General features: G+C 41.2%; 1 protein-coding gene across 4 annotated transcripts in view; it reads right to left on the bottom strand.

The window, feature by feature from the left end:
- The window catches only part of ttc28 (tetratricopeptide repeat domain 28), a 135,106-nt gene that overhangs the window by 50,159 nt on the left and 59,231 nt on the right, over nt 1-25,716 (bottom strand). For all 4 annotated transcript variants that reach the window (XM_047344385.1, XM_035184263.2, XM_047344386.1 and 1 more), the window contains exons 3-5: nt 8,627-8,774; nt 3,577-3,849; nt 3,364-3,494 (exon numbers count right to left, since the gene is read on the bottom strand). In XM_047344385.1, coding sequence (XP_047200341.1) covers nt 3,364-3,494; nt 3,577-3,849; nt 8,627-8,774 — 552 coding nt within the window. The remainder of the gene's footprint in view (nt 1-3,363; nt 3,495-3,576; nt 3,850-8,626; nt 8,775-25,716) is intronic.

Here is a 25,716-nt window from a genome sequence, read left to right as displayed (position 1 = left end):
GAGTCCAAAAAACACTTTTGGAGTTTCAGGGGTAAACAACATTTCAGCCAATTCCAATACAATTGAAGTAAATGGTTACTCCTTCTTCGAATGTAAAAAAAACAACAGAAACAAACCCTTGGGCGAGAGCTTGAATGCCGTGTGTTTGGTGTTTCCGGTGTGAAAGTGAATGCAGCTCCAGAGGAGGACATCAGAGGACTTTTAGGCTAAAGCATGGTGTAAATGTCGGGGCTTGCAGACACTTGGATGACACCACAGGAGCAGTATGGAGGTATTTTTGTTATTTTTCCAGTTGTTTTTTTTACGTTTGAAGAAGGAGTAACCAGTTACTTCAATTGTATTGGATTTGGCTGCAACACTGTTTACTCCTGAAACTCCCAAAGTGTTTTGTGGACTCAAACACTTCACCCTCTCATCCATCGGCATATGTATTATTATAACTATGTTATGTTGCACTTTTAAAAAAAGTACAACTACATTATAATGTGTTATTGATGAGACTGCTAATAAATGCTAGTTGTACCACTTATTCCATTATTTTACACATGTGTGTCTCAAACCTGACAAAAAATTTAAAAAACATATGATCAGCACCTAGTAAAATATAATAACTTATCAATTAACAATCAAAGACCACAACCAATACAGGAAGTAACAAAGAACAAAGAAAACCGAAATAAAGACAAAACAACAACTGACAGAAGTCAAACAGAACACTGTCATGGTCCAGACGGAGGATCAGTCAACACAAACACCGATCAGTGGTACTGACAACAGACCCACACTCTTCAGCTCCGTCCTCACACACAGATACAGTATATACAAAGTAAAACTCTGGCACACATTAAACTATCTCCACATTTAAACACACAGCAGATAAAAAACAGCAGAGAAAGAAGAGAGGATCAACATGAGACAATATTGATTAACGCACAGACACACACACACACACAGACACACACACACAGACACACACACGCGCGCACGTATTTCTTGTAAAATATTGAAGACACAATCAAATATTCCACTCACACGCCACAGGCACGGAATCAAGAGATTAAATAAAATATTAAATCCAGTCAGGCATAAATGAATCTGCCATGACATTTAAAGCAGTAGGTGAGAAGTGAACACACACAAACAACCTGACAGGTTTACTTTGTGCATTGACACATAAAGAGGCCAGAGTCTAATGTGTAAATGCAGATCCAATTTAACTTGGGTTTTCACGACTGTCCAAACTGTTTCTGAAGAAAGCCGGTGAGTTCTGGCTGTGGCTCGAGGCGAAGAAAACCTGCTTTCAAGGAAGCATGAGAGAGCGAGAGAGCAGGCGGAGAAGAAGAGTGAGACAAACCCAACGAGCAAAGTGTCCGGAGCAAATCGGAAGTTAGTCCTGTTTACGTTATGATGACTATGTTGGCGAGAAATCAACAATTTCACATGAACTACTGACAGTGTCATATCATACACTGCATATAAGTTCTCAAGCAAAACAAAGAAGGCTACACCAACAGTGCAGAAGGTGAATTTACATACAGATTATTTGCTCTGTGCCTGGTTCACTAAAGGACACAAACACATCATAACAAACAGGCGTCACCATCGCCTCCACGAGGACCAGAAAAGGGACAGACTGTCTTGGGCTCATCTGCGAAACATTTGGTGCATTTGATAACGCTTGGTGAAGTGTTGACCTGGCTGACAGGGCTACAACTGGTTGGCAATAATCAGTCACAGCAGCTCACGCAGCTCCTTTCTAGTTTCTGTACAGCGGGCTGCAGTCATGACGTCTCAACCTCCTGTAACTCAGTACAATCTAATTTTATTTTATTGGTGTTTCCGAAAGAAATGGGTGTTCCTGCAGCCTGATGTTAGAACAAGGTTCCAAAACTAAAGGCTGATTTATAGTTTTCATGTCTGCCAGTCGGCTGTGGTCCGCTGTGGTCCATGTGAAGAAAATGTCATCATCAATCCATGTCCGTTAGGGTAGACACGGACCCCTCTGCAGACGTGTGCAGCCCAAAACCCTTGACCATGCTGACTGTATGCGTCGACTGCACATGCTCCAGTAACAATATATCCACCTAGTGCGATGCAATGTGGGATCTTAGAATGAATGGAACCGTGGGCATGTACATGTGATCAGACATGTACACAACTCTCAGTGGACATGGAACGCATAAAATGGTCAACAGTTAAAGGAGACTGTGCTTCAGAGCCTGTGGCTCCTAAATTATGGACTGTGACATCTGTGAACATCTTCAAAAAAACAGATCAAGATCTATTTGTTTAGTCTTGTCCCTAATACTTTTAAAATGTGATCTGTTTTTTACTTATTGTCTTTTATGTGAGTAAGTTTTGTTTTTTCTGTCCTCTCTGCTACACTTTTACTTCTTGTCCAACAACATGGAGCAGCTTTCTGTTCTTGATTTGCACCTGATTTTGAACAATTAAGTATTTTCACCAAAAATAAATTGGTATGAAAACTGAAAAAACTGCTGGTTTTCAAGAACAAACCATGATGACATCACTAGGCGTGTTATATTGTACTGGTTGGAAAGAGAGTCTGAAGAAAGCTACAGAATTGAAAAGCTGTTGTTGCCAAATGAGCTGGTGGGATTTGGTAGAAAGCTCCAGAAGAAGTAGAAAAGGTAGAAAATGTCATTGTACAATTAAGTTCACCAAAATCATCTTGATAATATTATCTTAAAAAATCAAATTAATAAATTGAACATGCTCAGATAGTGACATTTAAGTAAATTAAATAATTACTTAATTGAAAAATGTAAAAGATTTATTTTCAAAAGCTTTAAATGAGCTCCAGTGTTTCCTGCAATAATCATAGTAATCAACACCTGTATGTATGTATGTATGTATGTATGTATGTATGTATGTATGTATGTATGTATGTATTTATGTATGTATGTATGTATGTATTTATGTATGTGTATAAAAAAATAGATCTTTTTGATTGTATGTAACAAAGTAGTAAGTAATTGTCACATGATAGCTGCTGTTTGTTGGTGCCCAAAGTGCTAAAAAAAAAGGACTTGAGTTTATAATATTTAATCATGGATGTGTCCCCAAGGTCCAGAATGAACATCTATTCTTAAATAATAATAAAGACATTTACATTATAGTATACTTATTCATTCTGGTAATGTCATCAGAAAACTTGTGGACGTGTATGATGCATTAAAATCAAGGCTGTTATCTCTAACTTCAGAAGAAAAGAAAGAAAAGTTTGAGGGCACCGTTCTTGACTGAGTGCACATCTATACAACGTGAATTATCGTATAAATATGCATGAGCACACACTCTTTTTTTCTCCTCCCTCACAGAAGCATTTGCATGCAGACTTACTTCTCTGTCCTTGAGCTTCATGGCCAGAACCAGCTGGTTCCTGTGGTTGGCCAGTGCTTCTCTGTAACTGCCTCTGGAGAAGAGAGCAGAGCCAAGGTTCCCATGGGCGCGGCATTCACCTGACTGGTCACCTGTAGGCCGGAGAAATAACATTAGACACGTACTACACCTGTTTCATTTCTTCACTGTTTCTTCTCTATTCCTCTTCCATACCTAAAGTCTTGGTCACCTCCAGGTCCTGCTGCATGTAGGCCACACTCTTCTCTGCGTTGCCTAAAGACCAGTAGGCAGAGCTCAGGGCCGAGAAGACAGATCCACGCAGCTTCAGGGAGCACGTGCCGATCTTCAGCCCCGCCTCCAGCACCACGACAGAGGCCCCGTGGAAACCGTGGGTCAGCAGCTCCTGACCGATGACGGACACGACCACGAAAGGGCTCTTGTCCAGCTTCATTTTCTGCAGCTGCTGGTAGGTGGGCTCAAGGGAGTCTAAAGATGTGAAGACATATGTCATACAGAGACACGATTAGAGGGGGGTAGGAATTATCAAGTGATTTTAGAGAGATGAGGACAGATTCACACCAAACTTTGTAGTAATATTACTTGGGAGGGTCTATCTCCAGATGAATAACTCTTAGAGCTGATCGGTCAAAGGTCAATGTAAATAAATATTGTCTAAAATAGACATTTTCAAGATATCTCGATAGACAGACATCTAAAGATTATACTGAACTAATCAGAAAATGATTCCAAATCATGTCATGTATAATTCAAAAATGAATTCTTCAAGATATTTCTGCATCATATAGAACTATAGACATGACCATGGTTTTATATAGATTGTATACATATTCTATGATCATATGGTAGGTATGATGTCATCATGATGCCATTATGAAATCAGAACAGACATCATGTAATGCAGTCTTGCGCTATTTTTGCAGCAACCAGTAACTTCAGAGACACAATCTACAGCTTATATAGATTAACAAATCAACTGCCATCATACGGTATAAATGTCTTTATATAATGGTGTTATTACAATATTAAAAGTTATCATTGCCTGATTGGGGTATAAGCAGCATGTGGAGGGAAAATATTGCCCCTCTGACTCCTTGTTTCTGTCTCTCAGGCGACATTCAGACCCTCTCTGTCTTGGTGGAGGTTGTTTGGGCTGTAAAAACCTTTCTAGGTAATTATTTTACTTACAGTCATCAAGGTGGTGTCTCAGGTTGTTGACCAGTTATTAGAGATACAACCTTTTGGTAGAGTTGACAGGAATAAAGTCAGAGGGATTTAAAAGATGGACATGGTTCTTTTAATAGATGGAAGTTATCTAAATGTACTGTGCTTTGACAAATTGAAGGATAGAGATTTCACTAGCTGCTAGCTGATTAGTTTCTTATTTAACATGAGGAAATGAGAGGCATCCATCTCATTTCATTGTCAGCATGAAGGCGATTAAATAATTTCTCCAAAACTGCAGAACTGTTCCTTTAAGGCAAAAGCTTATTTATGCATTTTGATCATTTTTGAAAAGTTTTAGATTCATGGTCATCATAAACTTGTTATGTTGTTTTGTCTACCTGACATTTATGGTGATCTACTGAACTGAGATACTTATGGATGTTTTGAACTGATGACGGACTAAAATGATATGAATGTAGTCAACAATACAGCTGTTGTGAAAAGCAAACACAGAACCAACCAAGTCTTTGATTATACCGGAAAGAGCAGCACTAGTTTAATAATGTAGATGACATCTTCTACATTTACCAATTTCTGATTTAAATTGTTCCTCTGGAAGATGCAGAAATTCACATCTAGCATTTGTCTGATGCTAAAAGTATCAAAATGCCACATGAGGGAAATTGTGATTTGTGACAATGGGCTTTAAATATACAAAATGATTGGTTGATTGATTGATTGATTGATTGATTGAAAATGGACTGTGTATGATAATGTCTCCGTCACTCAAATAACTAAGCATGTACAGGAGTAATGTGTTTCCCTTGCTCAAAGAATGTGATCATGTCATTATGCATGAAGGATGTAAAATTCAAATAATATTATTTTCCAGAAAGGTTTACTGAAGAATTTTTTAGCGAAAGTGAAATGATTTCATCATGACAGTATTTCTACAAGTCATGGAAATATGTTGATGACTGAGCAGTTCCATAATAAATTCGAACTGCTATGACAGTTATATTCAGATTACAATAAAACAGCTGGTCGTGAGGAGTAGAAATGTGTGGCTGTGGAACATCATCAGCTCTGAGTCAGGGCAGAGCGAGATGATGCTCTGAGATCCTTGTGAAACTCTCAGAAGAGAGCAGCTAAACAAGAGTGTGAGGAGCAAGTGAACGGCGCCTCGAGACATTTCACTGAGACTGTGGGCTGCAGTTGTGTGCTAGGTCTGCTAGTCCTTACTAGCAATAAATAAAAGAACTGAAACTGACAGCTCTGTTGTGTGCTTTGTGCCAAGAGAACCGACCAATGCCAGTAGCTTCTTTCTGTAGCTTTGTAATTTTAGAGGTTTGGCTGAAGATTGAAGACTATTATTTATGTGTATGCGCAGTATACTTTATTTATAATCTGAATAATAAAAGAAGTGGTTACCTCTGTTGCCACACGACAAGAAGACCCTGGTCTTTCTGTGCAGAGATTGTACGTGCTTATCGTGTTTGCGTGGGCTTTCTCCTGGTTCTTCCCCCCACAGTCCAAAAATTGTCCTAAATTGACCATAGCTGTGAATGTGAATGGTTGTTTGTCTCTGTATGTTGGCTCTGCGATGGACTGGCGACCTGTCACTCAATGTCAGCTGGGATTGTCATCAGCTCCCCCACGATAAGCAGTATACTGTAGATAATGGATAAGGTCTCTTTTGCCTTGGGTCCCCACAGTTCCTGGAAACGCTCCTGCACTTCTTTAACGACTAAATTAAAGCAAATTGCATTTATCCTTATTTACTACAGGAACACAACCAAGGCTTTGACTTATAGGAAAAGGGACACAGCTGAAACCTTTGTTCTAGGCTCCATATAATAAGGAATACTTCAGTACCCCACAACACATCCTCCTCTAGGAAAGACATCAGAGAAAGACATAACTCAGTGTTTCTGAGCTCCCTCCTGTGCTTACTGTATTTTGTCCTCCTCCATGGTCCAACTTGTTGCCCTGCCTACTGCTTACTCAAGCATTGCAACTCCTGCTAACTCTTTCTTGCTTTGAAGCTCATGGGAGACAGAGTTTGAAGGGTTGCAGCCCCTGGACAGCAGAACAACCTCCCATGGAGCATCAGATCTGCATGAGGGCTTCATTTTGATTCAGGCAGGCCTCTGTACATATTGTATGTCATAGCTGCTTCCACTGATCTCAACATGCTTCCATCACTACCAAACACTGACTTTAAGGAGTGGTTGCTGCATTCTTCTTGCACTGCGGCTGCTTAAATCTGACACTGGCTCCTTTTCTTTGCTGTTTGTAAAATCTTAGCTTGCACAAAAGATTAGAAGACGTGCTCATTTGGTCAGTTGCTACTGATCCCTTCTGGATCAACACGCTCTACCTCAAATATATGGGACATATCACGAATACCCAGATTTTTTGCTGTAGCGTGCCAAGTAGAAGGCTATTCTCAAGGCACGCTGCTCTCATTCTGATACTGCTGAAGGGCAAAAACATAATACTGTGCCAGTTCTCGCCTGTAAGCCATCTTGATTCTGTGTATCATTTCTCCATCTTCTTGTGCTGTGGAGACCTGCACATAACAGTGCACCGGGAACTGTGGGGCGTGCAGACCAATAACACACAAGAATCGATGTAAATATTTCATTTCTACAAGAAAACCAGTCATGCCTATAAACATAATAATTACAAACTAACTTTCTCTGTTCTGATCAGAAAGGGAAATATTCCATTAACCCGTTAAAATGTTTAATATTTGTGCCGAACTGACACTGCACCTAAACATCGTACAAATTTGCTACTTGCTATTAACATTTCAGTGCCCAGGTCTGTATTTGAGTGGTCCTGACTTAAAGGTCCAGTGCGTAAGATTTAGGTGAAAGGGACCTATTGGCATAAACTGAATATAAAATAATCCTAGTGATGTTTTCACTAGTTTGTTTCATCTAAATTGTATGAATTGTTTTCTTGCTGCACAAAGAGCTGTTCAAATGTTTATTCAAAGTTCAGTGAAGTTCCACTCAGTACGCAGAACCCTGAACTTGAAATTCAGTTGTTGTTGTCGTGAATGCCCTTTTGTCATTATCAACCTCATCACTTACATTGATGAGTCCCAGTCGGCGCGGCTACAGAGCACCAGTCACCTGTTTATTCAAAGTTTATTAATATTGAATGCATCAACCTGCACCAAATTTGCCACTGAACTTCCTTGGGAACTGAAAAATACACAGAACAAGTGTGACGCCAATAAGATTGACGGTTCTCAAGATATGTGAGCCAAAGGCAGACAGACAGACAGAGATTTCTAGAATTATTGATGGATTATTATTATTCAAGCAAGCCAAGTAAAAATTGATTTCCCATGGGTCTGTTTCAGATCAGGTCCAAAATGAAGACCTCTATCCACACTTTGCTCGGGGAGAGACCCTGACCCTTTTCCTACTCTAACTCATGAAGCACTTATATAATGTCCCAGCAGGGACCCAGTGAAGTCCTGTCTCATGGATGAAGCATCTTCAGACTCTGTCTCAGCGAATCAGCCTCAGACACCAAACACCTGCTGTTCCTCTTGGCAGAAGATGTGAGTTCTGCCACCACATAAGCTTCACCTGGCGGCGGACACAGGTCGTCTCAGGCTTCAGGGAGAAGTGGATGTGAGTTATGCTTTTACTTCATTAAGCGGCATTACCAGCTCACTATCTTCTATATGCTTCTCTTTCTATTTCATCTGGTATATTTACTTTCTACAACTCACTTCCCTTTATGTTACTATTTTCTCGTATCTCCATCTTCCTCACATCTAATGTGCATTCAATTCTTTGTGAGGTCTGCATCATCAGATGGAACTTTTTTACTTTTTCACACCCCACTCCCAGAGGAAGCTTACTGAATAAAACAACACAAGGCAAGTGGTAACTTGACAGTTCCCGCAGAGCCTACATCTCACTCTCCTTCAACTTGCAAACAAAGTTCTGGTTTGGTGCCTATGTTGTTTTAATTAGTTTGACTGTTATCGCCTGACACAGAGAAGGAAGGTAGACGTGCACATGAACTTCTTGTCATCGTCCGACAGGCCTACCTCTGAGGGGAGATTTCATGGCAGCCTCCACCATGCCGACCAGCAGCTGGAGACTCTTGGGGTCTTGGGCGAGGCCGGAGGCGAATGCTGCCAGGGCGTCGGCATGACGACCCAGGTACTGCAGGGCAACCCCCTGACGAAAGTAGGCCTGCAGGAAGAAGAAAACAGGACATTAACGGCTGAAGTTGGTTTAAGCTTTCACATTAGGAAGATTGATGTTTTGATCCGTTTCTATATTATTTTGTGGTTTGTACACGGACAGCTAAAATTATTTATCATCATGGAATTGTGGTTTTTAAACAGTGCAATAATAAAACTACTGGATAAGTGGATATGTCCAGGGAGGCAGGAATGCTAAATTCAATCTGGTACAGTCCTGGAAAGTAACTAAGAAAACTTGAATAGAATAATATAGTTAAGTAAAAAAAATTCCCATTTGCAAATGACATTTTTATTTACAAAACATGGATTTATTGTTACAGATTAAAAGTAAATGACCAAAATTAGCTTCACCTTGACACACTGCTAGTTAATTTATCAATTAAAATGATTCAAATAAAACAGACAGAAGAATTTCTGCAAAATTCTGAGCTTTTCAGTAAAGGTTTGAATGATTGATTTAAAGGAGGATGTAGTAACTATACAGTGCAGTATATTCTCTCAATGATGCTTCCACCATTGATCAGTTATGAATATATTTAATATTTAATAATACCACAAAAAATACAGCTGGGAATGTCATGAATTTTGTAGCTATTCTTACACCAATGTTTTGGTGTGAATGGTCTGAGGAAAAGCAAAGTCAGGCAACACATGCAATAGTTGTTGAGATATTTCCCTGTGGATCAAAGTGGTGAACTGACTGACTGAGCACCTCAACCTGCTTGCAGAGGATTGGAAAACATCAGGTGCTGTGAGAAGGAACATCGAGAAACCTTCTGTAGAACTTCCGTAATCGTTCAATTTTTTAGGTAGTATTGGTCAGTGGCACACACACACACACACACACATATACACACGTACCGTGAGGCACGCACACGCACAGACACACACACACACACACTTCATTCGGACACCTTGTGCATTTCACAGCAAGATTAGAGACAATGAGTGATGACATCAAATTCAAGGAGGATCGAGCAAAAGATAAAAACACACACACACGCACACACACACACACACACATACACCATACGCCGACTAGACTGTAACCTAATTGTCTCGTCTACCTCTCTCTTCCCCTCCATTCCTCTCCTTTTCCTCTCCCATTTATAATCCTGCCCTCCCTCCCCCTGTTTAAACATAACCTGTCATGACAGTGAATAGATGAAGACAAAGACGAGAGGAATTAGATTACATGGCCGCTCCTGCCACTTTTTGGTCTTTGTGCCGCCCCCGTCCTCAGACAGCTTCATTGAACCGTATGGAGCCGGGGGTCACGTCTAATCTAATGCATTAGGCCTCGAGTCCCCAGTGTGCTGGTGTCAGTGCATGATGTGAACAGTGTCATTTCATTGTTGATTAACACAAAGTGGGATAAATGGTTGGTAATTACAGCTGGAGTCATATCACACAAAAAAGACTCAGAATCAGTCAAAGCTTCAATGATAATATAATAATCTAAGAGCGTTTTCAAAACCTAAACAACAAAGTGCTTAAGGCAAGGCTACAGATTAAAATCAAGACGTTATAATATCAATCTAATGAGGTGTGTCATATGATCAAATACTGAAACAATTTCCATGAGATAAGATTTAAGATAAAAGAAATAAAAAGACAGGACAAGCTCTCCAATAACAGAGTGCACATCATGTGTGGGGACGTTTTTAAGTAGTTTTAAGGTTTATTTAAAAAATGCAACAAGGAATCAAAGTAATATATAAAATCAATAACATCATACAATTCATTCTTAAAGATGAAGGGAGCTAGTTCAACTAAGAGTTAAAGAGTAAGTAAAAAAAGCAAAAGATGTGAGGAGGTGTGAGGAGATGGTTGCATACGACTTCATTTCTCCTTTTCTCTTGTGTTTTGTGATTTTTCGTTCTGATTTGCACTTCAGGGCCACCATAGAAATGAGATGTCATGCAGGTCTAACACAATTAGTAGATCAATCAGTTATGGGGTAGTGTGCGGATCCATAATAAAATATCTATATCACTGATCCCAAATGATTTTGTTGTAGGATCGATCATCATATCAACAGATCAATGCCTTAATTAAAATGTGTATTTCATTAACCACAGGGAAACAGTGGAAAGGAACCGTGCCATCATCAGGATCTAGTCAAAATGATACCAGCTTGAAAAGAACTACTTCTCCGTTCACCTGTCATTGTCATATACAAAGGCTATATATACCTATAAGCCACTGAAGATGGATGGCCGCAAATGCAGTCATGACGCTCTGCATGTGATGTTTGGGTCATCACCTGTCAACTGTCTGAGAGAAAGTCCAATTGTACTATCTCATTTTACCCTAAAAGTTCCAGAGTAACCATTTCCAGCTTTTAAATATAATATATATATATATATATAATTTTAATATTTACTGTTTATTTTAGTCCTCTGCGAAAGTCAAATGAATACATTTGGGTTTTTTGATTCTTGTGTCAGAGAAAAAACTGCTTCAACATGTCATTTCTGCCTTTGGAATAGCAGGGTGGGGATTGGACCTATTTTCATTTTCTGACACTTTACAGGCTGAAATGTGGGACAGCGATTCTGTTTTAGCTCTTCATACTGACGCCAAGTGTCCACGCTGAGGAGAGAGGGAAAGCAGGCTGCCCTCTGACCCTCATCCAGGCTGGAGAGGACGGCAGCAGGACATGGCAGGGAAGAGGAGCTGGGCTGGTAGCTGGGGTGGCATATGGACACCCCACCTGTCTGTCTACCTCTGTTTAGCACGGCCCCTCAAATCTGTCACCGTCCCACTGATCTTGCTGCTGTACGGAGGATGCAGTGTTTGTCATTTAAACATTCATGTCCCATTCTTGCCTACAATTAACTTCTACCTTGATTAGAGAAGCTTCAGGGTGGATCATTTCACTCAGATGAGAATGATCATTATGTCAGAGGAGGAAACATTATAATCAAAGCATGGTGGCCATTATCTCTGCAAGACTATGTGTGTTAAGATACATCACAACATGGTACGGCTGAGTCGTGTGTGTGTGTGTGTGTGTGTGTGTGTGTGTGTGTGTGTGTGTGTGTGTGTGTGTGTGTGTGTGTGTGTTTGTGTGTGTGTGTGTGTTTGTGTTGTGTGCAGGTGTATGTATGTCAGAGCTTTTCACCCCCACCAAGGGTGTAAACATGCCATATCCAAACAGAATGTGACAGCAGGAAGAGTCTGCCTCCTCCTGCCTCCTGCTCACACACATCCTGCCTATTAGCTCAGTCTGGCTACGCTGCCTGCTAAGCTCATACGAGGGGGGGGGGTTCCGTCCAGACAGTCTCACAGACTAATACATACTGTACATACCCCCTCTCTGTCTGTCGGTCGCTCAGCAGTGTTCAGGAGCACCTCAGAACAGACCTTGTCAGATTAGACTCTTCCCTGACTGCTGTGGTTCTCGTCTGGATCGTCTAGTCTGTCTGCAGATGTTTCACACTGAGTCCCGACTGTGCACTCTTCAACATCACCTGACAGTTCGTTGTCAGGAACACTGACGTGATCAATAGACGGGACAGGACTAATCCTGCTTGTATGTGAGTGTGTTTGTCCCTGAAGTGTGTTCCTTTATTCTGTATACCAGCATGTGTCCTTTTGTGTGTTCATATATAAGAACCCTGAGAGCTCTTGGGGATGGGCCTTTGGGGAAACTATGGAAACTAAGGACTCTATTTTAACAATCTATGCTCATTGTGTAAATGCATGGTGCAAATGCATTTCATAGTGTATCAAACTCCATTCTTTGCTGATTTAACAGAAGAAAGGAAAGATTGTCCTTAAACATAGGTATGTTTTGCAGACTATACAGACCTCAGACCAGGTGTCCACTGCCATATGGCCCAATAATGCACCAACCATAGACAGTATATGAAGATGGACACCATGACTGCTCCTCAAAAATTAAGCCAAAGCACCTGGAATAACACCCTGGTGGCTTGCTGCAGAATAAGTGATACATTTTTCCTCTGTGTTAGTGGATGGGACATCAGCCAAACTAAATCGTCAAAGTACACGTCAAATACTTCTTTCTCAAGAATGGTTTCTGTAATTTTAGGTAGTTCTTATCACACTGATCTTTGTTTCATTCTTCATGTCATGATTGACAGCTGAGACTGATTCCTTGTTGGAGTATATGTATTTGCAGAACTTCGCAACCGCAGCTCCATCACCAAATCGCTAGTTCGCAGACTCTTGCTCCAAATATGCAAGATGGCCGCGTTGGTACAATGTCCCTCACCACACCTAATTTTAAGAGCAGTGTGCCCATGATGTATTTCATTTAGCATCATATAAACCTGGGTTCAACTTTGTCTCGATTGTGCCTTTTACATGGCATACATAAAGGAAGGAAATATCGCTGCAGACTATGAACATACACCTAATGATATACAAATGTTTTTGAAATTGACAAAAAATTCACAGTAAACCATCAAGTAATTTTCATTATATCATATGGATGATTATAGGTATTTCACTCAAAACGACAGCACTAAAGTTAAAGTCATGGGATCGCCAAAAGTTGGATATTTCCAAAGTGGTGGACCAACGAGTTCCGTGTTTGAGTGGGACAGGATGAAGGAGAGAGAGTGAGACATGTAGAGAGGTGTTATATGCTGGTGTGTCAGAGGAAAGGATGCACACCAGATGAACAGATGCTTCAATTACTGCTCGTAACTCACATTAATCGAGAACAGATGGCAACACAAGTGGCGAGAGAGAGAGAGCGAGAGAGGGGCTGAGCGAGAGAGAGAGAGAGAGAGAGTGGATCACATAAAGCAGCAGACATGATAGAGATTGATGTCTTAGCAAATCAGAGAATCTGCCTCAAAACGCACAGATGAAACCTTCACTCTTATTTTATCTGGAGACAAAGTAGATTGGACCTTATTTTGCTTCTGACTAAACAGTTTTAACAGAGGAGGGAGGATGTGGAAGAGGGAAAGTGATTTATTAGAGGTGGAGGAGGCTGAGAATAAAGAGAGGAGCTTCCTGACAGACCCGGCAGCCTGGAGCCAGCTCTCATTTTCCTCACAGCAAACAATAAACACTAAACCGTCTTCAGATTCCCACAGTTTACAAGTGAGTAGAGCATCATGCATATCATCGTTTGTTATTGAGGAGGAGCAAGATTGAAGGTCTTTGCTAACAGAGTCTGTATTTTACATGTTTTTGAAAAAAAAATCTGTCATCCAATAAAAATCATCACGCGAAGGAACCTTCCAGACTGAGTCTAATGCGTTTTATTATTCTTTTCACACCGAAAAAATCGGTGGCCATAAAATGGTGTTGAGCAGTGAGGATGATTTTGTGCTCCTGTCACTTGATAAAAGAAAACGTTGGGCCCATCCAATCCTGAGAAGCCCAACAGGGAGAATTTCATCTCCTCAATAAGGAGCCGCGAAACTATCCCGGCCACTTCCAAGTCTATTTCAGGATGTCACTGGTCCAGTTTGATTTGCTAGCAGCACTGAAACCACACATTAAAAAGCAGAAAACTCTGTGATCCAACTGATCCTAAAGAGCTCAAACAACTCTCGAGAATGCTTTTGATAGATGTGGAAAAACGCAGCCAATCAAACCTGTTCCGAAACCTTGTCTTTTAATGACGGACGAAAGTTTCTGAGTCAGTGTGTGAGCAGGATTAACACAACGTGAGGTCGTATTTATTCTTAAACGTGGGACAATTTCGGAAGAAAAATACAGAGTTGCAATCAAAGACTGTATATAAAGATGGACGACGTTTCTCCACTTCCTCCCACTGTCCAAAATGAAACCAAAATATAGATGTGTGTTCTAATAATTAGCTTATAATGCTTTTTATGTTCATTTATAATTCATTCAGGCTAATAGACCAGATAGAGTGCACTCAGTGAACTGAGGATGACTTAGTCAATCCAGATATACAGTGTAGAATCTTCTAAATCAAATACATATTGAATACATATCAAATACATATTAACATTTGTGTGTTTTACTTTTGTGTGACACTAACGACATATTGTTTTGTTTTTTTAAATGCTAAACTGTAAATCAGGCTCAACAGAGATACCCATAGAAATGTTCGACAAAACAATAGTGGCTTTGTGAAAGCTGGAATTTTACTGTTTACTCTTTAAGATTTACTGTTACCTAAATTCGGGGAGGAATTATTGTCTTTGCTGAGCATCAGGGATGAAGAGGCTGCTGAGGTCACATGGCCACCGCTGAGAAATGGAGGCTTCATTTTGCGAAGTCGATACCTCACTTATCCCACAGTTGGTGATATAAGGACACGCTGTGTGAGTTGTGAGCTGTGTGCCATAAACCTCGGAGAGTGAGAGCATTATTTCAGAGCCTGAGAGGGGGTGGGGGAGTCATTAAAAACAGTAATCGGCATTGTGAGGATGCCTCTTTGTAGGACTTAATGCAGTTTTATTTTTTTATCAGCGTAAAGGATGATCAGACCCGGTGAATTTAAACTGGCAGACCTCTACAGCAGTGCACAGTTACTCACGGTCTGGGAATGAACAGCCCTCTCATCTCGCCGGGCGACATGATTCAAACAGGTTCTGCTAATAGACTAGTCAGCCTGTAAAGTACTGTGGCTGAGAAATAATGCTGCTGAGCAAGCACCTCCACAGAAAACTGGAAACACATCATCGAACACAAATAAGAAAAAAAACAGCAAAGGCCACTTGGTAAAAAAAAAGTATTTGAACTTGACAAACTGGGAGGTAATGGATTCCATATATCCATGTAGAGAGACATTTGGTGGCTAAAGATGTATTTAGAAGTGATACAAAAATGAATACAACTCATGCATTATGAATCCTTGTTCATATTCATTCATACTATCAGCAAATATATATATATGGACAACACATCTTAACTTCCTGCAATACCCAGCAATGGAGTTGAAATATCATGGACACTGCCAACTTGCACATTAGGAGCCAGAGTCTCTGCAGTAATGATCAGGGGATGGAGCTGCAGTATCGAGGTCCCAACATGACTCATTATCAGCTGTCAATCATGACAGTTTCAACCTGTTTTATAACATCAAATAACTAATCAGACCCAAAGTTATCAGAAAAAATAGCACTTGGACATATATCAGTGTGATGGAGTTACATAAAACTACCAAAAATGACAGTACAATGACCAATACTGCAGCCAGCCACCAGTTTTTTGGCGATGATCACTCAATGTGCAAAATTGCAAACAAATATATGGAATTAAAAATGCAGTTATAACGTAACTGTTTAAAGTAACTAACAAATATATCAGTTAGATAAATGTAGTACAGCAAAAGGCAACACACACTCACACACACACACACACACACACGCACACACACAAACACCAACTGTTCCCTGCTTAATCTGCATGAATATTTATCATTGCTGCACTGGGACACTAGCTAAGATGCAATAATTGAGTTGGAGTGGCCATAACCACTGTTTCCACAGGGAGCCATAAAGATGTTACACGACCAGCTGTGGGCTCTCTCGCACAGACCTGCCGAGCCAGTCTAATAGCTTCACCAGTCTGTGTGATGTAGTGTGTGTGAAACTCAGAAAATGGATACATTGCAGATACAGAGGTGTGTCCAAAGCCTTGCCTTTTACGTAACTTAAAAAGCTCATTCATCAGGTACGGAGACGAGTGTGTACGTCTCCTCTGTGTGTGCTGCGCATCTAAGTGCATCTACCATATGCAGGGTCATCAGTGATGCCCCTGGCATCATATGTTGAGGGACCGCAGAATTTATTTGGAGCCAACAGATCAGGCGTTGCCGTCTGTCTGCAGTAACCAGGCCACGGCAGCGACTGAGCGGCATTAACGAACAACACAGGCCATTAACTGTGTTCACTGGACACGTCTGGGCAGGGCGGTAGTTCTTTACAGTGGTGTTATGGGTGTTATCACATGCTGGTCCATTCCAGTAATTATATGAAACAGCTGTCAGAGTGTAACTCTAACAAAAATGGTAATGGGGACTTTACACCCTTTGCTCCCCCAGAGAGAAATACTGGTTAAAACCTAATTAAAAAGTTACAATGACGAATGTTGACTCCAGCCTGTACGAGTTGCTCATTCAACTTCGTTTTTATTGATGTAAAAATAAGAGCGCGCTGACAATCGGTAAATGATTGGTTCCCCGGTGAAACACAAGGCTATGATAAGAACCCCTAATCTAATAAAAGCAGGGTTGGCTCCTCACGCCTGTTTCCAGTCCTCATGCTAAGCACTGCTGGCAGCTTCATGTTTTCCATGAGACATGACATTGATCTTCTCATCAAACTCTCAGCATTTAAAGTGAAAATTTCCCAAAATGTGATACTACTCCTTAAAGATTTAATTCACTGAAGTTTGCGTGTTTATACCCTCGATGAGGTAGAATATAAAACACACACACACAAACTGAGACACACCGGGGTCAAAATAAGTGTCTGAAACCCACCAACACTGGATTTTGGGGGGGGCTGCATCCAAAGGTTTCTGCGACTTTGGTCGGGTGTGTGGAGGCGAGAAGTGTTTGAACTTCTCTCTTTAGCTGTCTTTTCTTTAGTTACACAGCTTTCTCTGTCACTTTTGCTGTGTACAATCGAGTGCACAGCCAACACCTTCGAGAAGATACTCTCAAGAAATAAGGTGTTATCTTGAATTTTTTTTTCTGCCCCTTTGGTTAACATCACCGAGACGGTTTTATGGCATGCACACTCAGGCTACATCCATTCTACTACCTCTGTCCACAGAAGCATTTCGGCTCTGTATCAGATTCTTCCCCGTCCACACTACCACACCTTAAAACGCATATCACGTGACAATTAACGTACAATGGGCATGCGCGTGTTTGTGTGCACAGCAATTGCTTAAATAATAGCTTGTCCCCAATCAGCAAGAGTTTGTGAGTGTCTACCTCATCATTTCCAAACATCTCAACCTCTGCCCGTCCACAATAAAATGCAGCCCAGGAGTTTTCATCGAAAACGGGGCCAGCAGCATTTCCAAACTCAAAAGAAATTTGACTAAAATAATTTTAAAAAATATATATATATATATCCCCAATTTCAATGTAACAGCGGGTTAAGGAGAACACCAAAGACAGGACTAATACTACAATAAAAAACGAACACACAACATACAACTAAAATACTAACAAATTCAAAAAAGGTCCAGCCCTTTTAAAAGCTCAAAGAAGGGGTTCTCTGTTTTAGCAACTCGAAATCTCCGGAGTAGTGTGGACACCAGGCATATCTGTAGCAGAGTCGATGCGTTGTCAAACAACAACTTAGAAGTGTGGATGTAGCCTCACTGTGCTTTAGGACACGACCCTTGCAGCCACAGCGGGATGCCGTTTCCAAGCAAAGCAAACAAACATTGGGTAAATAGTCCGGCTTTTTCAGCTTCAGGTCCTTTTTCAGGTTGGTAGAGATGATAAGAACTAGAACCAGGGGGAAACTGGACCTAAATCTGTCTGGCGTTTAGAAACACAACTCAAAATGGGGTAAGGGTGTTGCTTGGTCTCTGCTGGATGATAGATAATGTAGCAGAGTGTGGAAAACTCACTGTGGGTCATTCTCTATACTGTATATTCTGTTTCAGCACATGGGATCAAAGCACACCAAGTTAAATGGGATGTTGATGCAAGTGCCACTGTTGAAGTGTAAGTCACACACAGTAAAGATCCGCTTTCAATGTCCCTTTGAAATGTGATGTGTGAAGGTCAATGTAAAGGGTCATCTGACACATCCCTCTTTTCATCTTCTTTTTAAAGAGCACAGGAACTCCACTTTACAGCAGCTGTTCAAACGAACACGATCCTCCGCTTCGAACCTTCACTCTCTATCAACTCCTAGTAAACACAAATGCCATCCTGACAACACAAACATACCACAAGAGTTATTTTGCTCAAAACACATTTTATCAAAAAGTGTGTGTGGATAACCTGAGCGGAATGTCAGGTCGAACATTTAACCTTGGCGTACAGACTGAATTACTCCAAACCAAGACCTCTAAATTAAAGCATTTTTGAAGCATTTTCTCTGTCGCACACATACACACACGTAATCCTAGTTAACCTCCCCACACAAGGTTTATTCCCTCGGTGACCAAAAGCAATTCCCTTTTTCTTCTCTCTCTGCTTTACTTTATCTGTAGACCCAGACCATGAGTCATTCCATCGACCCATTCATGTGTGTGTTTACACTTATCTTTGGCCATCTTTGAAACAATACATGTCTCGCCATACTACACACACACGTGTGAAACACACTCATACGGAAGCACTTACAGGACAAATATGCAGAAAGGCGAAGTGGGGAGAAGAAGAGGACAAGCGGCCTTCTGATCCTGTTAACTGCAGCACAGCACAGGGGTTTGGTTCCCTTACACTGGGTAATTAGGCTGTCACTCAACCGACGGCTGCTGCGCTTGTGTGTGTGCATGTGCTCGTGCAGCGGGTCGAGTGATCGCTTGATTGCCTCTCCGACCTTTGACCGCAAGGGAGCACATACACCTGCTGGGTAAAGGGAGTAGGGGGGTTCAATGTGTCGCCAACAGAGCTGTAAAACTGAGAGACCAGGTCGCAGCAGAGAGAAAGATTAAAACAATATACTTTTATGTGACAACTATTCCGTGGCATTTACATTAAGAGAGGATCTACTGCATCAACCTAACATATCACCCAGGTTTATCAAAAGATTAAACCTGTTAGTTCACATGACAACCTGTGAACAGGAAGAGGGGCGCAGGACATCAGTCTCAATAAAAGTATAATGTGAACGATGGAGATGGAAAATGGCTCCGACAGGTGGTTCCGTCTTGGGTCAACCTATCCCAGGATTCATTGCACTTCCGTGACAATTCGTTTTTTAAACTGGTAATGGGTGCAGGCAAGCATCAGGCCTCAACTCGACCGAACAACTGATGGTACACATTTTTTTAAAAAAAACAGGGGGCATTAAAGGTTATAGTTCACCAAAAAATTTAAATGTATTAATTACCTACTCATCACTATGCCAATGGAGGGGTGGATGAAGTGTTGAAAATCTAAAACACTTTTGGAGTTTCAGGGATAAACTGGGTAACTGGTGACCATTTTTTCAAACATCAGAAAACAACAGAAAAGAAATGCCTCCATACTGATCATGTTGTGTCATCCAAGTGTCCATACTGATCATGTTGTGTCATCCAAGTGTCCATCTGCCCCGACATTCAAATTTAACAACTATGGGCGCGTCTTCTGAAAAGTGGGGGGCCCTGAATTGGGACACAGCAACTGTGTACTGGTGGCAGCACACCAGACCTTTGTTGCAATGGTTATAATGAGAAACTTGCAGATATGGAGTTGTCATGGTTTTATTAGTAAGTAAGTAAGTAAGTTTATGTATATAGCACCTTTCGAGAGCAGAGACGTCACAAATTGCTGTACAGGGTAAAATAAGCATATACATGCATACAAATAAGAAACACAATGAGAAAACACAATTAAAACAAATAGACAATTACACAAAGGCTAGTCAAAACAAATGAGTCTAATGCTGCTTTTTGAAGGTTTCCACAGTGTCCACAGATCTTAGGACGAAAGGGAGAGAGTTCCAAAGTTTAGGAGCCACAACCGCAAAAGCACAGTCTCCCTTTGTCCTAAGTCTGGATCGGGGGACAACCAGCAAACCCTGATCAGAGGACCACTGCAGGTCTGACCCAGTGATATCCACCCACTGCTCAAGTCTCTAAACCAAGATAGTTTCCACAGTATCAAAATCTGCACTGAGATCTAACAGAACCAACACAGAACATTCTCCTGCATCGCCCTGCATCAAGATATCATTTGCGACTCAGAGAAGAGCCGTTTCTGTAGAGTGCAACCGGCGGAAACCAGACTCAAACTTATCAAGGATATAGTGTTTATCTTTTGCAGTTGTGAGCTGCTTAGCTACCACTTTCTCCAAAATTCTTGAAAGAAAAGGCAGTTTGGAGATAGGCCTGTAATTTTGGGGTAGAGAGACATAAGTATCAGTTTTTTTGATAAGAGGTTGAATAACAGCTCATTTGAATTGAGCAGGGACTGACCGCAGGGCCAATTGAGCCAATGACATTTTTAGACAGAGATGTTGGTAACATATCAGGGGGACAGGAGGAGATTTTTATTTGATTTACCAAATAAGTGAGATCTTGGAGTGTTATAGGAGAAAATCTCTCCAGGATCGTAGGTTGAGAGGAGCAGAGGATTGGAGGAGAAAGTGAGGGGACAATGTTCATTCTAATGTTATTTATCATGCCCACAAAGAAATCGAGAAATTTGTTACAGTCCTTACTTGAAAAAAATCGGGACAGCCGGCATGAGGAGTCATGGTGTCAAAAAGAAATTTGGGATTACGCCGACTATTAGACACAAGATCAGAAAAGTATGTCGCTCTGGCATTCTTCACCTCATTATTGAAGGACATTAAAAGTTCATTTAAGTAAAGATAGTGGACGTGTAGTCTGGTGGCTTTCCATAGGGGTTCCACTCTCCTACAGTCTCTCTTAAGAGAGCGGATATTGTTATTTATCCAAAGGGCAGACTTGATCAAAGGGGCAGACCTAGTTTTAATAGAGGCAATTTTATCTAATGTTTCAGAGCAGTGTTCATTGAAAGATTGCACCAAGTAGTCAACATCACTGTGCATATCAGAGTTAAAATGAAAAGGGTCAGAAAACTTTTCAGGAGAAAGGTGGTTAAGGATGTGATATTAATAAAACTAGAGGCAAAATTGTCAGACAAATCGTCCACATGAATGTTGAAATCACGCAATGATAATTGTGGATCGCTTAATGGTAGAGGACAGGGAAATAAGTGACTTCTCCCTCACCTCCTTCCATACCTGCGAGAGCTTCGATGCTGCACGCCACTACGTGGATCGCCCTCCGCTAGTACAAACGGGGGCGACGCAGTTTGCGGGAAACTAATCCATGGAGTGGAAGCACCATAGTCCACCATAGACGATTGATGAACAGGAGAGGTTGACGATCATACACCCGAGCAGCCAGTCCATTGTTGACAAACAGCTAGGATACAACGGGGTAGCTGGGCAGTGGCAGAGCCAAACACAGGCGCTATCACACCCGGAAGATAGGTGTATATGCTATGAGATTTTAGACACAAAAACTGCTTGGTTAGGTTTAGAAAAAGATCATGGATTGGATTATAATGAGTACGCTGTGTACGGAAGTAAACAAGGAGAAGAAGTCGGTAATAAATGTGGAGGCCACAGTTTCATTTTTCTCTTGATATGCATTCAAACACAGGTTACGATACCACCCCTCAAGTTTCGCTTCTACAGTGTGAAACACCCCAAGTACTTATGAGGTCTAAAATCTATCTGTCCCTCCTCTGACTACCTCTGTTGCAGCTGTCTTCCATGTTTGTTTTTGCAGGGTAACTCCTGCCCGTCCTTTCTCCTGCGCAGAATTATGAGGAATGTCGATCTAAAGTGACGTAAAAGTCGCACTGAATTCCAATACAGGTCACATGGCTGTTTAGACTGAGGTTGCATTTCAATAAAATCAGATCCGTATCTGATTTAGAAACACATGAAAGATGAAAAGATCAGATTCCATGTGATTTGTGCTGTTCACACTTTCATTAAACAATAAGATATGGGTCACATATGGGAAAAAAAAACATTGACATAAAAAGTAATGAGGGTTTTAAATCCAGGCGTGAAAACCAAAACAATGAGCTGAAAGGTGCTAAAATGGTACGTGGTCGTGGGGTAATAATTCCCCCCTTTCATGCTTCACATAGTCTTTTGATCTACTGTGAATATCAAAATTTCAATTATTCAGACAGATGATTTTGATCATATTTCTGTCATTAAAAACAAAGATATTTTGAGAGAAAATAATGATCTCAATTCTGACGATCATGATTGTCAGTTTCACGCAGCCCTGGTGCTTATTCAGTTGTTCGTGTTTCTGTGCTTTTGCACCACGGCTTCATTCTCTTCCTTCGCTTTTAAACGCCGAAGCTGAGAGCAGGGTCGACGCCCCCTCCTTCTTCCTCTCTTTGGTGCACAGCTTTAATTAGAGCCAAATCATCCCAGGAGAGATGAACAGAGGTGGAGGACGAGCGGGGAGAGGGACGGCACATCACCGAGACCAGTGATTACACAGGGGAAGACGCCGGGCATGCAGTTTCCCACTCACACTGAATCAGGGCAAGGTGAGAACACACTCCAATGATTCCCTACAGAAGCTAATTAGACCCTCTCTCTGTTTCAAATCCAACCTTCGCCGGCTGCGATAATTCACAGAGAAGCAGCAGTTACCAAGCACTGAGAATTTACTCATTAATCTATCAACATTCCTGTTTCCAGTCACTTCCCTTGTGTCGCTATGCATGTACATATGTGCTTTTTTCTCCAAGGGTAAATGATTCATTGACAATCCGATGTTAGTGGATGGACACAGAAATACACTTTTATTTCCAACTGACTGTTCGATAAACATCAGTTTATGTCCAAACTATAGCTTAGCGATAACTCGGCACAGCAGGACTCAAGCCTTGGACTTCTGCACATGTTGAAGCGGAAGATAAATCAAGCAGATACTATTCTTTTTTTTATAATCTTTTTAAGAAAAAAAACCTTCTTAATTAGTTTGTGGGATTTCGGGTAACTGTATTTCCCTGTAGGTGTAGAAACCAGGTCTGGAGTTTTTTACAGAACATAGCTACTCTGTACTGCTCAGGATTGGATATGTGGAATTTTTGACTGCAGTTAACCCAGCCATCATTACCATAGATAGATATAAAACATTGAGCGCAGTTCAAAGGACAACATTTGTCCGAGAAGGGGAACAGGGCAAAGAGGACCTCCTCCACTGACCAGGAGTGGTCAGTTGGAGTCCCATCACCAGTGGCAGCTGGTCAATACGGGGCGCTGGGGCGCTGCCCACTCCAACATCCTGAGACAAAAAAGCCTGTATAAAAATGTAAAACAGAATTTTATTATATCATAATATTCTCTTTGTGCATTTCTCCTGGTAGACTGTAAGTGCCTGTGAGCATTCAATATAAGTTGTTTTCAAATTGTGTTTGGTTAATCTCTGTCTAAATACAGAATACTTCTGGATGTAGGGCACCAGCCAAATGGATGTGAAGGGGGGTCCTGAAACTTTTTGCAACCACAGGACCTGAGGCTGCTCTTTAATTGGTTGTTGCAGAATTTCCTCGGGACACAGCTCTCTGCGCCCCATGCACTCCCACTTTTATTTACAGCCAATAGGTATTGATTTATGTTTTATTTATGTAATGTGATTGGTCTACCCCTGACGCAGTCTCAGGTTAGTCTGACGTCACTGAGTTACGCCCCCTGTGACCTCAAATGAAGCTGTGGTAAATCCGGCAATTTCTTTACAAAAACACCCCAACAACAAATAAAGAGGATAAAGGTGCTTTGTCCGGACCGACCTTATCACCAGCCACCACTGCCCATCACAAATTGTCACTACCACCTTAAGACCAGACCTGATACTCTGGTCCAACACACAGTACTGACAGTACCGTGGGTGACGAATTGACAGTACTGTGGGAGGATAATGTTGATGTAGCGAATGAGAGGAAAAGGCTGCGGTATGCAGACATGGCATTTGAGGCAGAGCAACGTGGCTGGAAAGCAATAGTTTGCCCTGTGGAGGTCGGCTGCAGGGGTTTCATTGCAACATCCACCATCAGGTTGCTCAGAGATCTGGGTATTCACGATCTGCCTTAGAAGAGGGGGTCTTGTGACGAAACACCTAATGATGCTAAGTTACACAACTGAAGACATGTCCCTAACATCAACTGGCAGTAGGCATTAATTAGTGCAGTAGAACATACAAGGGATACTCTCCATCTTGTCCTATATGTTCTAAAATGGGACAGTGTTTAGTTTAAAAAAGGCATAGAGGTAATGATGTCTGATGCTTTCATAGTACTAACGTACAACCAGTAACCAGTCAGATTTACCTTGAGGCTCAGCATACTCTCAAGTTCGCCCTGTATCGTTGATTACAGGGCCAAAACACTTGATGACACTAAGGTGCTAAGGGAAGTTATATCCCTAACATCTGCTGGTGGCCACTAACACCTGCTAACATCTACTGGTAGTTGGTAACTTAAATTGTGCAGAAGACCTTCAAACGTACAAGGGACATTCACCATTGTGTCCGATATTCTAAAATCTAATGAAGTCCTCATCTTAAAAACTCACCCTTTAAAATCATGATTCTATAAGCTAAGCCGCCTGGTTTACAGGGTTATGTATCTTACATTTTTCCTGTCACACTCTGTGTGAAGACTTTTATCCTGGGACCTGTTAGCATCTAACTTTCCAGTGTTCTTGTTTTCAAACAAGTCAGCTGTGAACATTAAAAGGTCAGAGCAACTCATAAAGCAGCATTGTTATCCAAGTTATTTTAAACTATATATGTGCAATATGCAAAATGTTGAAGTAAACCTGGTTACACAGGGTTTTTAATTGGTTGTGAACAGGTAACAAAACTTTTAGAGACCTGTCGGCTTGAAAGTTTCTCACGACTTGAATCCTTGGAGCATTTGTTTGTACTTATACTTTCTCTCCTTTGACACTTGACTCCTCTTTTTCTCTCACACAGTCTCCTTCCTGCTCCGTCTCTCTAAAAGCCTCTGTCTAACCTTTCAGAGAAAAGCACTGATTCTGCAACTTTGAATCAGAGGAAATCTGAAAACTTAAATTATAAATTACACCGGGGCCCGACTGAAATATCTCACCTGATCTAATATTGGATGGATTGATCCCAAAGGATAAATCCTACTGACTTTTCATTTTGTCATCATCAGCGTTGCCAGGTTTGAGGCTGTATGTTTTGTTGACTATTCAAACAAAAGATAGAACAATTTGTTGCAATTTTTCATTTTTCAGCATCAACATAGA

This window comes from Hippoglossus stenolepis, chromosome 18, assembly GCF_022539355.2.
Source record: "Hippoglossus stenolepis isolate QCI-W04-F060 chromosome 18, HSTE1.2, whole genome shotgun sequence".
Taxonomy (NCBI): Eukaryota; Metazoa; Chordata; class Actinopteri; order Pleuronectiformes; family Pleuronectidae; genus Hippoglossus; species Hippoglossus stenolepis.
This window is presented reverse-complemented; position numbering and strand designations above follow the sequence as displayed.